The sequence below is a fragment of the Bufo gargarizans genome, chromosome 2, assembly GCF_014858855.1.
Source record: "Bufo gargarizans isolate SCDJY-AF-19 chromosome 2, ASM1485885v1, whole genome shotgun sequence".
Lineage (NCBI taxonomy): Eukaryota > Metazoa > Chordata > Amphibia > Anura > Bufonidae > Bufo > Bufo gargarizans.
The window spans coordinates 27,853,600-27,869,515 of NC_058081.1; the positions used below are offsets into that span (position 1 = coordinate 27,853,600).

General features: G+C 45.5%; 1 protein-coding gene across 2 annotated transcripts in view; it reads right to left on the reverse strand.

The window, feature by feature from the left end:
* Positions 1-15,916, reverse strand: part of LOC122929259 (chromaffin granule amine transporter-like) — a 325,489-nt gene that overhangs the window by 102,391 nt on the left and 207,182 nt on the right. For both annotated transcript variants that reach the window (XM_044282775.1, XM_044282776.1), the window contains 5 exons: positions 13,482-13,574; positions 13,316-13,405; positions 10,827-10,870; positions 10,674-10,734; positions 9,085-9,180 (listed from right to left, as the gene is read on the reverse strand). In XM_044282775.1, coding sequence (XP_044138710.1) covers positions 9,085-9,180; positions 10,674-10,734; positions 10,827-10,870; positions 13,316-13,405; positions 13,482-13,574 — 384 coding nt within the window. The remainder of the gene's footprint in view (positions 1-9,084; positions 9,181-10,673; positions 10,735-10,826; positions 10,871-13,315; positions 13,406-13,481; positions 13,575-15,916) is intronic.

Sequence of the window (15,916 nt, forward strand, 5' to 3'; positions counted from 1 at the left end):
GCCCCCTGGCAACAGGGATGAAGATCTGTAAGAATCTGTGAAGTTAGAGCTTACAGGCTGTGGGCATCAGAACTCCCGTGATTTTGAGGGGGGGAGTTCTAATGAGTGAAGAAAACAGAGCAATGTCAGGATGTTAATTGATGGCATTAACAAGAAAGAAAGTGCCCCAGTGTCTGCAATCAGAACGGCGCTTGTGTTAAATGTTCCGAAACGAACCGGTTAAGTTTTGTTACCCTAATAATATGTGTGTGTTTAAATAGGGAATATCCTAGAGATTACAGCAGTAAAAGATGGTCAGTTAATGGATAGGTGTTGTATCCAGTGTGAGCTACAGAGACTCACTTCCCCCACCTTAACAGAAACATTCCTGAGATAAGGGGAGCAGGCGAAGGAAAGAGGGGGGTGGGAATGAGGGAATGATGCAGAGTAAGTGATGTGTAATATATTATACAAGACAAATAATTGTTCAATAATTTTCTTTCTTCTTTCCCAAGCAGGGTACTGTGGGAATCCAGCTTTTAACAAAATGACTGTATGATTATAACATGTATATTGTCTTACAGCGACAGACCATCAGCAATTCTGGGTGTGGTGTGGCTATCTGTTTCCAGGAAAGCTGTGTTTGTTTCATCCCAAAACTTGCAGCACAGACAATGTGGGTTGGAAGACATAAATGATTCAGTGGAATGTGAATGGGTGTGGCTTTGAGTTGTAATTGAGGCAAATATGTGTGAAGACTGATGGAGGTTTTTAGCAGAGCTGTGAATGCAATTCAGTTTTTATGTATGAGGGCGTGGTTATGAGCTGCTTGTGAAAATGAGTACATGAAAATATGAATGTGTATGGAGTACGGTATTTTTTTTATTTTATTTTTAAATAATATGCGCATTGAGTATTTTATTTTATTTTTCTTGGAAGTTTTTGGGTTTTTATTGGTGCCAACAGCATTGATCAAGCTGTACATATTTATTTATTTTATTTTATTTATTTTATTGAAGTCAATGAAAAGTTTCTTATGGGCCCTTTGTGTGTTCATGTCTGTATTGTCCGATCTGTTTGTTTCAATGTTTGAAGTTACGTGTTACATGTTAAGTGTTGTGCTTCACATCAGAGCTCTGTTCTCATGAGCGGCTGGGGCACTAATAACAGAAAGAAGGAGGACCACAACGTCCGACTGAAGGGGGTGTACTTAGATGACTCAGAGCGGAGGGACAGGATAGGGGTGGACGTTACAGACAACGACAGGCCTTGTGCCAATCCCCTAGTTACAGACACTCCCATGGAAGATGAGAAGTTGTCACTACCAGAGCTTTGAGACGTTCTCACAGCTCTGTGTCTCCACCCCTGTGATGATGTCACTTAGAGTTTGGAGGTGTTCTCACTGTTCTGTTTCTCCGCCCCTGTGATGAGGTCTTTACTCCCAGCTGTCTCTCCTGCGTTTGATTTCCCTGCCTTTAAATCACCCCTCCTCCTATTGCAGGGCGTGGATTATATTTCTCCTTTCAGTTGTAGCTCTGCCTTGAGTATCTTCACTTCTTAAGCTACTAGTTCTCTGGACCTGTGTTCTGCTGCTACATGCACTCCGGATATTGCCAGCGGCCCTTGGATCCGTCTTCTCTGCGGCTGCAGCTCCATCAGCTAAGTGTGCAGACTTTGTTGTGTACCTGGTGATTTCCTGACTGGATCTGAGGTGGCCACGGTTCCCTCCATATTCTGAGCAGGGCATCGGTGGCCGTGCCCCTTCCACTATTGTAGGGGTTACAGGGCTCATCAGTCTAAGGTACGCGGGCATGCCTCGTTCCACCATTTGGATACGGGCATGTGCTTTAGCAGCATAGGGAGAGTGTTGAGGGTCTGACAGGGGTCACCCTTTCTCTTCCCTAGTTTGGGTCCGGTCAGTAGCTCTTCTTACTGTGTATGCTCTGGTTACCCTTAAACAGCCGTGACAGGCACATTGTCTTTGTACTGTGGATCCAGAAGGGTGGCAACCCAGTAGTCCGCCCATGTTAAAATGTGGGCAACTCATGTGTGCCAGGCTGCCCAGAGGTAAGGACAAGCTATCCTCTGTGGGAGGCGTATCGTCATCGTCCTGCGTTTCCCCCCAGCCACGCACCAGTGATGGGCCCGAGCTGCGTTGGATGCCACCCCGCTGTGACCATGCTTCATCCTCATCCTCCTCCACCTCCTCCTAATCCTCATCCTCCTCCAGTAGTGGGACCTGGCTGGCCACATGTGTACCTGGCCTCTGCTGTTGCAAAAAAAACTCCCTCTGAGTCACTTCGAAGAGACTGGCCTGAAAGTGCTAAAAATGACCCCTCTTCCTCCTCCTCCTCCTCCTGGGCCACCTCCTCTTCCATCATCGCCCTAAGTATTTTCTCAAGGAGACATAGAAGTGGTATTGTAACGCTGATAACGGCGTCATCGCCACTGGCCATGTTGGTGGAGTACTCAAAACAGCGCAACAGGGCACACAGGTCTCGCATGGAGGCCCAGTCATTGGTGGTGAAGTGGAGCTGTTCCGCAGTGCGACTGACCCGTGCGTGCTGCAGCTGAAACTCCACTATGGACTGCTGCTGCTCGCACAGTCTGTCAAGCATGTGCTAGGTGGAGTTCCACCTGGTGGGCAAGTCGCATATGAGGCGGTGAGCGGGAAGGCCGAAGTTACGCTGTAGTGCAGACAGGCGAGCAGCAGCAGGATGTGAACGCCGGAAGCGCGAACAGACGGCCCGCACTTCATGCAGCAGCTCTCACATGTCGGGGTAGTTGTGAATGAACTTCTGCACCACCAAATTCAGCACATGCGCCAGGCAAGGGATGTGCGTCAAACAGGCTAGTCCCAGAGCTGCAACGAGATTTCGCCCATTATCGCACACCACCAGGCCGGGCTTGAGGCTCACCGGCAGCAACCACTCGTCGGTCTGTTGTTCTATACCCCGCCACAACTCCTGTGCGGTGTGGCCCCTGTCCCCCAAACATATGAGTTTCAGAATGGCCTGCTGATGTTTACCCCGGGCTCTGATGAAGTTGGTGGTGAAGGTGTGTGGCTGACTGGATGAACAGGTGGAAGAAGAGTAGGAGGCAACAGGAGGCAAAGAATGTTGCCCTGCGATCCTTGGCGGCGGAAGGACGTGCGCCAAACAGCTCTCCGCCTGGGGCCCAGCCGCCACTACATTTACCCAGTGTGCAGTTAGAGAGATATAGCGTCCCTGGCCGTGCTTACTGGTCCACGTATCTTTGGTTAGGTGGACCTTGCCACAGATGGCGTTGCGCAGTGCACACTTGATTTTATCGGATACTTGGTTGTGCAGGGAGGGCACGGCTCTCTTGGAGAAGTGGTGCCGGCTGGGAACAACATACTGTGGGACAGCAAGCGACATGAGCTGTTTGAAGCTGTCTGTGTCCACCAGCCTAAATGACAGCATTTCATAGGCCAGTAGTTTTGAAATGCTGGCATTCAGGGCCAGGAATCGAGGGTGGCTGGGTGGGAATTTATGCTTTTTTTTGGAGAGCTGAACGCTGGCGTGTGACATGGTTGAGATGCTTGGTGACGGAAGTAGTGGTGTTGGTGGTACATCCCCTGTTTGCTGGGCGGCAGGTGCCAACGGTGACTTCCTTGTTTTTAAGGTGTTTACTCCACTGCAGTTCCTGCTTTGCATACAGGTGCCTGGTCATGCAGGTTGTGTTAAGGTTCAGAACGTTAATGCCTCGCTTCAAGCTCTGATGGCACAGTGTGCAAACCACTCGGGTCTTGTCGTCAGCACATTGTTTGAAGAAGTGCCATGCCAGGGAACTCCTTGAAGCTGCCTTTGGGGTGCTCGGTCCCAGATGGCGGCGGTCAGTAGCAGGCGGAGTCTCTTGGCGGTGGGTGTTCTGCTTTTGCCCACTGCTCCCTCATTTGCTACGCTGTTGGCTCGGTCTCACCACTGCCTCTTCCTCCGAACTGTGAAAGTCAGTGGCACGACCTTTATTCCATGTGGGGTCTAGGACCTTATCGTCCCCTGCATCGTCTTCCACCCAGTCTTGATCCCTGACCTCCTGTTCAGTCTGCACACTGCAGAAAGACGCAGCAGTTGGCACCTGTGTTTCGTCATCATCAGAGACGTGCTGAGGTGGTATTCCCATGTCCTCATCATCAGGAAACATAAGTGGTTGTGCGTCAGTGCATTCTATGTCTTCCACCGCTGGGGAAGGGCTAGGTGGATGCCCTTGGGAAACCCTGCCAGCAGAGTCTTCAAACAGCATAAGAGACTGCTGCATAACTTGAGGCTCAGACAGTTTCCCTGGTATGCATGGGGGTGATGTGACAGACTGATGGGCTTTGTTTTCAGGTGCCATCTGTGCGCTTTCTGCAGAAGACTGGGTGGGAGATAATGTGAACATGCTGGATCCACTGTCGGCCACTCTTCCTCCATCCCTTCCAAAAGGTCCTGACCATCCAGACCAAGCTCTAGCTCACTCTCCTGCATTACCTCCCCAAAGAGGTCAGTCTCACTGTTGCTGTCAAACAGCATCAGGGTGGATTCTTGGGGGCTGGTCCTGCAGGAGGTGGAGAGCTGCTGCTGCTCAGAGCCAGGGCAGAGGACTACGAGCCACTGGCTTGGGTCATGAATGACACCACTGCTTCGGTGTCCTGAGATTAAATGGGGTGGCTGCCAGGCCCAAAAAAATCAGGATCAGGCAGATGCCCATGCTACCTGTGCCCGCCCCTCCATGGGTAGAGGAGTGGCCTCGTGCTGGCAGCATTCTAGAACTGGAACCAACTCCCCTACCACGACCACGGCTGCCTTTTTTTCAGTATTTTTTATTTTTTTTTAAAGACAAAGGACGCAAACAATAATCCCTCCCTAACAAACAAAACTCTAAGGACTCTTTCACAAGGGCGTTGCGGGAAAAGGTGCGGGTGCGCTGCGGGAACATGCACGATTTTTCTGCGCAAGTGCAAAACATTGTAATGGGTTTTGCACGCGCGAGAGAAGAATCGTCATGATTGATACCCAAACCCGAACTTCTTCACAGAAGTTTGGGCTTGGGATCGGTGTTCTGTAGATTGTATTATTTTCCCTTATAACATGGTTATAAGGGAAAATAATAGCATTCTGAATACAGAATGCATAGTACAATAGCGCTGGAGGGGTTAAAAAAAAATAAAAAAAAATTTAACTCACCTTAATCCACTTGCTCGTGCAGCCCAGCTTCTCTTCTTTGCTGTGTACAGGAAAAGGACCTGAGGTGACGTCACTCCGGTCATCACATGGTCCATCACATGATCTTTTACTATGGTGATGGATCATGTGATGGATCATGTGATGGACCATGTGATGACCGGAGTGACGTCACCACAGGTCCTTTTCCTGTACACAGCAAAGAACAAGTGGATTAAGGTGAGTTACATTTTTTTTATTTTTTTTAACCCCTCCAGTGCTATTGTACTATGCATTCTGTATTCAGAATGCTATTATTTTCCCTTATAACCATGTTATAAGGGAATATACTAAATATCGGGTCCCCATACCGATCGTCAACTAGCAACCGCGCTTGAAAATCGCACCGCATCCGCACTAGCTTGCGGAATACTTGCGATTTTCACACAGCCCCATTCACTTCCATGGGGCCTGCGTTGCGTGAAAAATGCACAAAATAGAGCTTGCTGCGATTTTCACGCAACGCACAAATGATAAGTGAAAATCACTGCTCATGTGAACAGCCCCATAGAAATGAATGGGTCCTGATTCAGTGCGGGTGCAATGTGTTCAACTCACGCATTGCACCCGCGCGGGAAAACTCACCCGTGTGAAAGGGGCCTAAAACTGTTACACTAAAACACAGGCAAAGACTTTTTTTTTTCTTTTTCACAGACCAAAGACGCAGACAATAATCCCTCCCTAGCAAACGAAACCCTAAAACTGTAACACTAAAACAAAAACACATTTTTTTAAGTTTTATTTTTCACAGAAAAAAAGACGCAGACAATAATCCCTCCCTAAACCTGTTACACTAAAACACAGGTAAAGACTTATTTATTTATTTTTTCGCAGACAAAAGACGCAGACAATCCTAGCACACAAAAACCTAAAACACAGCAAAAAATTTTTTTTTTTTCACAGACTAAACAGAGAGCAAAAGGCTACACTATACTATATCTCTATCTAACCTACACTACACCCTGCACTAAACCCTATCAGCTACACTATTAACTAACTAACCTACACTATCTCACACTAACTATCTGGATTATCTACAGACGTGGACAAAATTGTTGGTACCCTTTGGTCAATGAAAGAAAAAGTCACAATGGTCACAGAAATAACTTTAATCTGACAAAAGTAATAATAAATTAAAATTCTATAAATGTTAACCAATGAAAGTCAGACATTGTTTTTCAACCATGCTTCAACAGAATTATGTAAAAAAATAAACTCATGAAACAGGCATGGACAAAAATGATGGTACCCCTAGAAAACACAGAACATAATGTGACCAAAGGGACATGTTAATTCAAGGTGTGTCCACTAATTAGCATCACAGGTGTCTACAACCTTGTAATCAGCCATTGGGCCTATATATATGGCTCCAGGTAATCACTGTGTTGTTTGGTGATATGGTGTGTACCACACTCGACATGGACCAGAGGAAGCAAAGGAAAGAGCTGTCTCAAGAGATCAGAAAGAAAATTATAGACAAGCATGTTAAAGGTAAAGGCTATAAGACCATCTCCAAGCAACTAGATGTTCCTGTGAGTACAGTTGCACATATTATTCATAAGTTTAAGATCCATGGGACTGTAGCCAACCTCCCTGGACGTGGCCGCAGGAGGAAAATTGATGACAAATCTAAGAGACGGATAATCCGAATGGTAACAAAAGAGCCTAGAAAGACTTCTAAAGAGATTCAAGGTGAACTTCATGCTCAAGGAACATCAGTGTCAGATCGCACCATCCGTCGTTGTTTGAGCCAAAGTGGACTACATGGGAGACGACCAAGGAGGACACCATTGTTGAAAACGAATCATAAAAAAGCAAGACTGGAATATGCCAAACTACATGTTGACAAGCCACAAAGCTTCTGGGAGAATGTCCTGTGGACAGATGAGACAAAAATCGAAGTTTTTGCCAAGGCACATCAGCTGTATGTTCACAGACAAAAAAATGAAGCATATCAAGAAAAGAACACTGTCCCTACTGTGAAACATGGAGGAGGCTCTGTTATGTTCTGGGGCTGCTTTGCTGCGTCTGGCACAGGGTGTCTTGAATCTGTGCAGGGTACAATGAAATCTCAAGACTATCAAGGAATTCTAGAGAGAAATGTACTAGCCAGTGTCAGAAAGCTTGGTCTCAGTCGCAGGTCATGGGTCTTGCAACAGGACAATGACCCAAAACACACCGCTAAAAACACCCAAGAATGGCTAAGAGGAAAAAATTGGACTATTCTAAAGTGGCCTTCTATGAGCCCTGACCTCAATCCTATTGAGCATCTTTGGAAGGAGCTGAAACATGCAGTCTGGAAAAGGCACCCTTCAAACCGGACACAACTGGAGCAGTTTGCTCATGAGGAGTGGGCCAAAATACCTGCTGAGAGGTGCAGATGTCTCATTGACAGTTACAGGAAGCGTTTGATTGCAGTGATTGCCTCAAAAGGTTGCGCAACAAAATATTAAGTTAGGGGTACCATCATTTTTGTCCATGCCTGTTTCATGAGTTTATTTTTTTACATAATTCTGTTGAAGCATGGTTGAAAAACAATGTCTGACTTTCATTGGTTAACATTTATAGAATTTTAATTTATTATTACTTTTGTCAGATTAAAGTTATTTCTGTGACCATTGTGACTTTTTCTTTCATTGACCAAAGGGTACCAACAATTTTGTCCACGTCTGTATATGACTGAGCTAACTAACTAATGTACCTAACACCCTACACTGGAACCTAATCAGCTAACCTATTCACTAACTAACCTACACTATCTACCACTAAATATCTGGATTATATATGAGGTATCAGTAGTATTATAAAACAGCAATTCAGCACAGCTCAATTTGCACACTCCTCTCTCTCTCTCACAACTGCATGAAACAGCACAAAATGGCTGCTGGGAATTTTCTTATATAGTAAGGGGTAGACAACTTTCCTATTGGTTGCTAGGGATGTTGCTAAGCTATGACAGAGATATTGCAGCCTTCTCATTGGCCCACAAGCAAGAAGGGAAGTTACTGATAAAAAACTAAATATCTAGAATATTCAAAATTACGAATATCACTATATTCTAAATATTCGCGAATTCTCAAAGTGCCGATATTCGCAATTAATATTCGAATATTCGCGCTCAACACTACCTAGCAGTGAGGCAGTGATGTCACCGGAACTGATGGGCTTCCTTTAGCACTGCCCTAGCCTGTAGAACAGGCTAGGGCAGCGCTAAAGCCCGTCCACTAGTACCGGTGACATCACAGGCAACACTGCAAGGCAGAAGCCTCCAACTAGCAATGAAAAATGTGAAGAAAATAAAGGCCCTTGCCCTACGCCAGGGATGCCCAACCTGCGGACCTCCAGCTGTTGTAAAACTACAACTACCACAATGCCCTTCTGTAGACTGATAGCTGTAGGCTGTCCAGGCATGCTTGGAGTTGTAGTTTTACAACATCTGGAGGGCCACAGGTTGGGCATCTCTGCTCTACGCGATACAGGGAGAGCATCGGAGCTCATCTGAGAGCTGTGTGAAAAAGGGGATGCCTTTAAGGCATTGAGATCTATTCAGGACCTGTCAGAGATATACCAGTAGATTCTACTGGTTGCCAACATATAAAGTGTCTTTATAGTCTTATAGAGGGTCCATTCACACGTCCGTTTTTTCTTTCCTGATCTGTTCCGTTTTTTTGCGGAACAGATCTGGACCCATTCATTTTCAATGGGTCCTGAAAAAAATCAGACAGCACAATGTCCGATTTTTTTTCAGGACCCATTGAAAATGAATGGGTCCAGATCTGGTCCAGATCTGTTCCGCAAAAAACGGAACAGATCAGGAAAGAAACAACGGACGTGTGAATGGACCCTTATGATGTGCAAGGAATCAGTTTGGCATCCCATGTACCTAATTGCCATGTGGGCGAGCACATAGTTTGTATCATCCATATGGGAAGGGTGGGTTCCACAACTCCAATAGCCATAGAAACAATAGTAAGAGACCCTAGGAAAAAACAGTAGAATAGTTAATAGTAACACAGTTAGTACGTTTGAAAAATATATAAATCCATTAAGCTCAATCAAAATGTAAGCACAGGGTTTCCATCCTCTGATATACATACCCCAGTGTACCAACAGATTTTGTAATACAACTGTTGGCTGTCAGGGGCGGATTGGCCATAGACCCTACAGGGAAATTTGCCAGTGGGCCGATGCCTAGGAGGGCCAGCCAAGTCTTCCTCACAGCCGCCAGCCAGGTTTATAATGATCCTCTCTTACACACCTGGCCAGCACCCGCTGGTGCCCTCCTGAATTCAACTGTATCAACATCCTCAGAACAGCTATACAGTTGAATACTGTGGGGCAGGTGGCAGTATACTGTGGTATTTGGTCCAGCTAGGGCGGTATATTGTTCTGCACTATGGTATTGGTGGCACTGCCTACTTCTACTGTACTGTACTTCTACTGAGACCTATACAGTAGCAGTCTCATATATATATATATATATATATATATATATATAATATTTTTTTTATTTTTTTTCGTGACTGGCTATTCAGCTATATAGTGTAGTGGTTAAAGCTGTGGGCTATGATGCAAAAGCTATGAATTCATATTCCATCACAAACTTTTTCAGAAATAGAGGTTAAATTAAATTTATATATTTTTTTTGTAATTGTGAAAAATGTATGGCACTAAATAAATGTGTAATTACAAAAAATGGATATATAATGGATCTATATATATAATATATATATATATATATATATATATATATATATATATATAATCATACTTCTGATATATATGGATGCATAATATGTGGGAAACTACTACTGATGTTTTAGACATAATATATTTACATATATTATAATATATTATATATATATATATATATATATATATATATATATATATATATATATATATTTTTAAATTAAGTTTAGCCTCTATTTCTACAAAAGTTTGCGATGGGATTTGAACTCACAGCTTCTGCATCATAGCCCAGAACCACTACACTATATAGCTGTATAGTCAGTCACAAAAAAATGACTTCTACTGTATAGGTCTCAGTAGAAGTACAGTACAGTTTTTTTTTTTTTTTTTTTTTTTTTTTTTTTTTTTTTAGGAAACTGGCTATGCACCTATTATAGCTGAGTGGTTAAGTGCCTTGCCTCTAATACAGAAAGTCGTGAGTTCAAATCCCAGCAGCAAATTTTCTGAAATACAGGTTAAATTAGATTTAAATACACTGGGGTGTCCCAAAGCACTGACTCCATATATGGATATAGCTATATATGGAGTCAGAGCAGGGACTCCTAAGCCAAACTAGAGTCCCGACACCCTCCCCTCTTCAAAGCAGGGGTTGCCTGGGGTTCTCCATTGACTTCCCTTGTGCTTGGGTGCTCGGTAGAACACCCGAGCATCGCAAAGTTTTTGTACTCGAGCACACAAGCACTTTGGTGCTTGATCAACACTACCGGTAATTAAACTTACCTGCAGCCACTATAATGTAAGGGTCCTTGAGAAGTGTCAAGTAGGATGTCGATGGAATGCTCTATGGAAGAACAACACAATTGCTTAGTGCCAGGTCTAGTAGTTTTGCTTATTTCATAGCTTTTTTTTAAAATATGATTTCTATATACTCACCCCCGGAACAAACTTGTCAAATCGCAGCAAACAGAGCTGTAGAGCTGTGGATAACAAAGAGAAGTGTGATGAACTCTTAAATGGGTTGTCCAGGATGTTTTTCAGTATGGATGGTGTCAAAAGTGACTTTAGCAGTGACCCTATGCTGCAGGTCACATTTGGATCATGTGCTGCTAGGGGACATGTGAGGCCAGCCACTGTCTGCAGTGGCGCTCATGACAACTTCCATGCTGGCCTCACATGTCCCCTAGCAGCACATGATCCAAATGTGACCTGCTGCATTATATGCAAGGACCAGTCGACTTCGACCAGTCAAAGTCCAGATGCTATGGAGAGGTTTTGGAGCAGGTAAGTATATTGTTTTTTTTATTTTATTTTATTTTATTCAAAGTAGCCACCTTTTGCTTTGATTACTGCTTTGCACACTCTTGGCATTCTCTTGATGAGTGTCACAAGGGTGTCAAGAACTACGCCTGACTCCGTTATACCCGGGTCAGGAAGTCGCAGCAGTTGGCTGCGCGCTCTATGTAGTAAGATAGGGCTGTTTCCTTATGGTAGCTTTCTGGGTTTGCTTTGCAACCCTTTTTGGCTCACTCAGGGATCTGTAGCTCCTTCTCCTCAGCTGTTCCTTGTCCAGCACTCCCAACCTCCTTATATTCCCCTCTCACACTTCTCTGGTTGCCAGATATAGAACTTCCTGCCTGGACTTCTATACTGACCCACTGGAGCTGAGTTGCTGCGTTCTCTGGTTGTTGGTCCAGAACGTTTCCCTCCGGATCCCTGTTGGACCTTGGTGGTCTGCTGTGGTCGCCCACCTGGATTTATGTGTTTGTCTGTATTGTCTGTCCTCTCCCTGGTGTTTTTCCTCTTAGTGTCAGTGGTGCGGACTAGCGATCCCACCGGCCCGTTCACTATCTAGGGAATTTTAGAGAAAGCCAGGGTTTAGGCACGTGATCGCCGCACGGGTGAGGAACCCGTCTAGGGACGTCAGGGCAGTCAGGTGCCAGCCGCAAGGTGAGTCAGGGGTCACCACCTTTCCCTCTCCCTTGGGCAGGGCTTTCCCTTTTCCCTCCCTGTGCGTGACGCCAGTCATTACAATGAGCTTCAAGAGGTAGTCACCTGAAATGGTCTTCCATCAGTCTTGAAGGAGTTCCCAGAGATGCTTAGCACTTGTTGGCCCTTTTGCCTTTACTCTGCGGTCCAGCTCACCCCAAACCATCTCGATTGGGTTCAGGTCCGGTGACTGTGGAGGCCAGGTCATCTGGCGCAGCACCCCATCACGCTCCTTCATGGTCAAATAGCCCTTACTTTCAAAGTTTTCCCAATTTTTCAGACTGACTGACCTTCATTTCTTAAAGTAATGATGGCTACTCGTTTTTCTTTACTTAGCTGCTTTTTTCTTGCCATAATACAAATTCTAACAGTCTATTAAGTAGGACTATCAGCTGTGTATCCACCTGACTTCTCCTCAACGCAACTGATGGTCCCAACCCCATTTATAAGGCAAGAAATCCCACTTATTAAACCTGACAGGGAACACCTGTGAAGTGAAAACCATTTCAGGTGACTACCTCTTGAAGCTCATGAACAGAATGCCAAGAGTGTGCAAAGCAGTAATCAAAGCAAAAGGTGGCTACTCTGAAGAACCTAGAATATGACATATTTTCAGTTGTTTCACACTTTTTTGTTATGTATATAATTCCACATGTGTTAATTCATAGTTTGTATGCCTTCATAGTCATGAAAATAAAGAAAACTCTTTGAATGAGAAGGTGTGTCCAAACTTTTGGTCTGTACTGTATATATGCACAACTGCATGTGGGTTTGAGCACTTCCTGCTTGTTTAATACCACACCATTCTTTTCAGTTTGTATATACCACACCATTCTTTTCAGTTTGTATATACCACACCATTCTTTTCAGTTTGTACAGTTTTCCAGAGATGCCTGGAGGTGTATAAACTCCAATTTAAATGTGCCTGCTTTCCATCTACAGGCTACATTTAGGTGCACCTGTGAGGCCTGGGCCATATCAGCCAGGTCCCGAGCTACTTGAGAAACCTTGGCGCGGTGCTCGGGCTCAGACATGTCCTACACCGTAGGACATGTTGGCTAATCTCTCAATTTTAAAATCAGTTTGAGGGTTTAGTAAGACCGCAGAGTGCACCTGTCTTTGATATTATTTTGTTATATGTTATATACCCGTTACTAATACCCTACTAACAAATTAGCTCATTTAGATAGAAGCATTTAAACTTTTACACAATGCTCAGATGCTCAATGCGTTTCATCAGGAGCGTATTGGAGCAACAGTAGTGTTTGGACCCTGGCCACCACCCGTACTGTGCAGTCAGCTACACCCAGGACCGCAATGCTATAGTCCAATCTGGAACACAGCACTGAGTATGGATTCTAAAATATGATAAAATGTGGTGCACTACCCAGTGCCCACCACTGATGTGCGGACAGTCAGACAAAATAGCATTTTACCTCCATCTAGCAGAGCAAGAGTGGCCAGCACTAAGAAAGGAGAAGATTTTCCAACAAATTGATACATGAAGGAACCGAAGGGGGCACCAGCTGCAAAGAGAGGGAAATTTGAAGATGTCTAAAAGCTATGAACCGCCTGATGAATCTTTATGATCATAGTACTTACCAAGAACACCCAGTGCCAGGCCTCCTAGTGCGATGCCCATGGCCTTTCCTCTTTCATAGTCGTCAGGGTATACTTGTGCCAGCATTCCCAAACCTGTAGATACATGTATTCAGATGATTATATGCAGAGAATACACAGTGCAATCAGAGGAAATGGGCTGCGCTTGCTGCTCCTCATTATTATTGGACAGTCCTGGGGGGTCACATTTAGCCCCTGAACTTTGAAAATAAAATGGTCAGACTGTTTAGCTTGTAGGACTCCAACTTTCAGAACAACCACCATTTATCCATAAGAAGAGGCTATTGCTGTATCCGAAAATAGTCTGAACAGTATGTACAGTACTGTATGCTTTGGGGAAGGGAAGTGGAAGTGTAGTGTCCCACTAGGTAAAGGTGGGCACTGCACAGGTTAATGTGTATTCATTGCATTTTATGTCATGTGCATGTTTTCCCCTGTATTATCTGGGTGTCAGGCCTGTCAGGGTGTAGTTTAGCCTCCCAGACGTTAGAGGGAGCTGGAGAGCCCTAGTTACATATAGGAAGGCCCAGACAGGGAAGTGGTAGTTCATTCCAGGGGACTAGAGGAGTCAGCTCGTCCACCTGAAGCTCCTGAGGCTAGGATCAGCTCAGTAGAGACACCCCAGTTGAAGGATCCAACCTCCTGGGAGAAACTTACAGTTATCTACCTGATAAGAGGAGGCGTCCCAGGGTAAGTGAAGTGACCTTGATAGGCAGAAGATCTTAGGAATCATAGCAAGCAGTATAATACCTGAGGAAGGAGGTAACCAAGGATATAAGCCACCCTTTTAGGCATCCGGGCCTTGGGAGTTATCAAGCCAGAGTGGGAGTTCTATAAAGGACAGTGTACAGTGATTCTAGGAAAAGTACAACCTGCTGCTGAGTGCTTGTGGAATTTACCCTCAGTGTAACTTGCGTGACTATTGCCTGCCGTACTTGTGAATAAGCCCCTTTTGTGGAACTGTAATACAGAGACTATATTACTCCCTGCTGTACAAAGTTGGATTGTTCAGTAAAGTTTACGTTTGGTTCACTGCATACTTGTGTACCTTCGTCATTCCAACCACCAACCGGCGTGCCACCGTCCAAAGGCACTGGCGTCACGAATACTACAGGGACCTTGCCCCAGGCACACGAAATACCTGTAACATCCAGGGCACCTCAACTACCATCAGGCCTGGTCCCTATCTACAGAGCGTGCCCCAGAGGAACTGTGTCTACCTCTCCTTCACTGCCACGCGCCTGCCCAGGGTTCTTCAAATATAGTGAGTACCCTCGATTGCCCATAACTGTGACCTCACTTCGTCATACCCTGCAGGTCTGGCGTGTTGCATAAATTGGCGTCACGAACAGGATACGAATATTCCTGCGCCATAGCGGATATAAAAACTGTGTGCTGAAAATTGTCTTAAAGTGACAAGCCCTAATTATTTTATTGCAAATTACTGGGCCAAAGTGAACTGTAATATTTGCGGTGTGAAGATTGCAGTGTATGGACTATTTTCTGCCGATTTGAGTCACCGCTTGCTGTCAGTGAATAGACAGTCATATTGCTCATTTAACCTGATCGGATTACAAGTGCGCCTCGTGGAGCTGTTTGGCGCGAAAAAGAGGACTTTGGCGCGAAAAGAATCAGGCGGAGCCATCGCCCAGCCAACCAGGAAGAAGAACCCCGCCTACCTGAATCCCGGAGCTACGAGAGGCCGTGCCTACCTGCTGACGTGGTATGCAAGACGTCCGACACCCGTAGCTGCGCATCTCGCGAGACTTGGAGCGAGCACCACCGGAGTGAGTACTGACTTTAAAAACTTTTACCGGCTTCTCCGCTTACCTGTCCGGAAGCTCCCCGACCCCTGCCAAGGCACCGGAGGGATCCCCGCTGGTCGTGAAAGACCTGTCTAAAAAAAAAAATTTAAGTTACTGCCAAAGCTGCTCCGGTCCGCTCCGCTACATTTAAAGGGCCATACCCACCTAGCAACGCCATGTCCGCGGTTGAGGAAATCGCACAGGCAGCCCCAGTCGCGCCTGCCGAAGTACCCGCAGCCGACTCTGGGGCCCCTGCCGCCGCGGCACCGCCAAGCCTGATGCCGCTAACCATGCCGTACTATTTCGGGGCCCCCTGGTTCCCACGTTATTCAGGGGAAGCCCACAAGTTAAAAGACTTTAAGGAACAAATACTGGCTCTGTTCCGGCTTTATCCCATCAATGCTGAGAAGCAAATGGAGATCCTCTTAGCTCAATTAGAAGGGGCTGCCCGCCGGGAAGTAATGTCATGGCCCCGTTCTGAGAAAAATAGCCTGGAACAGATCTTTGAACGTTTGGGTACCACGTTTGAAGCCAGAACGGTGTCAGAAGTTAAAATGCGTTTCTTCAGCAGAAAACAGCAGCCTGGAGAGTCGCTCCGTGATTTTGCCCTCT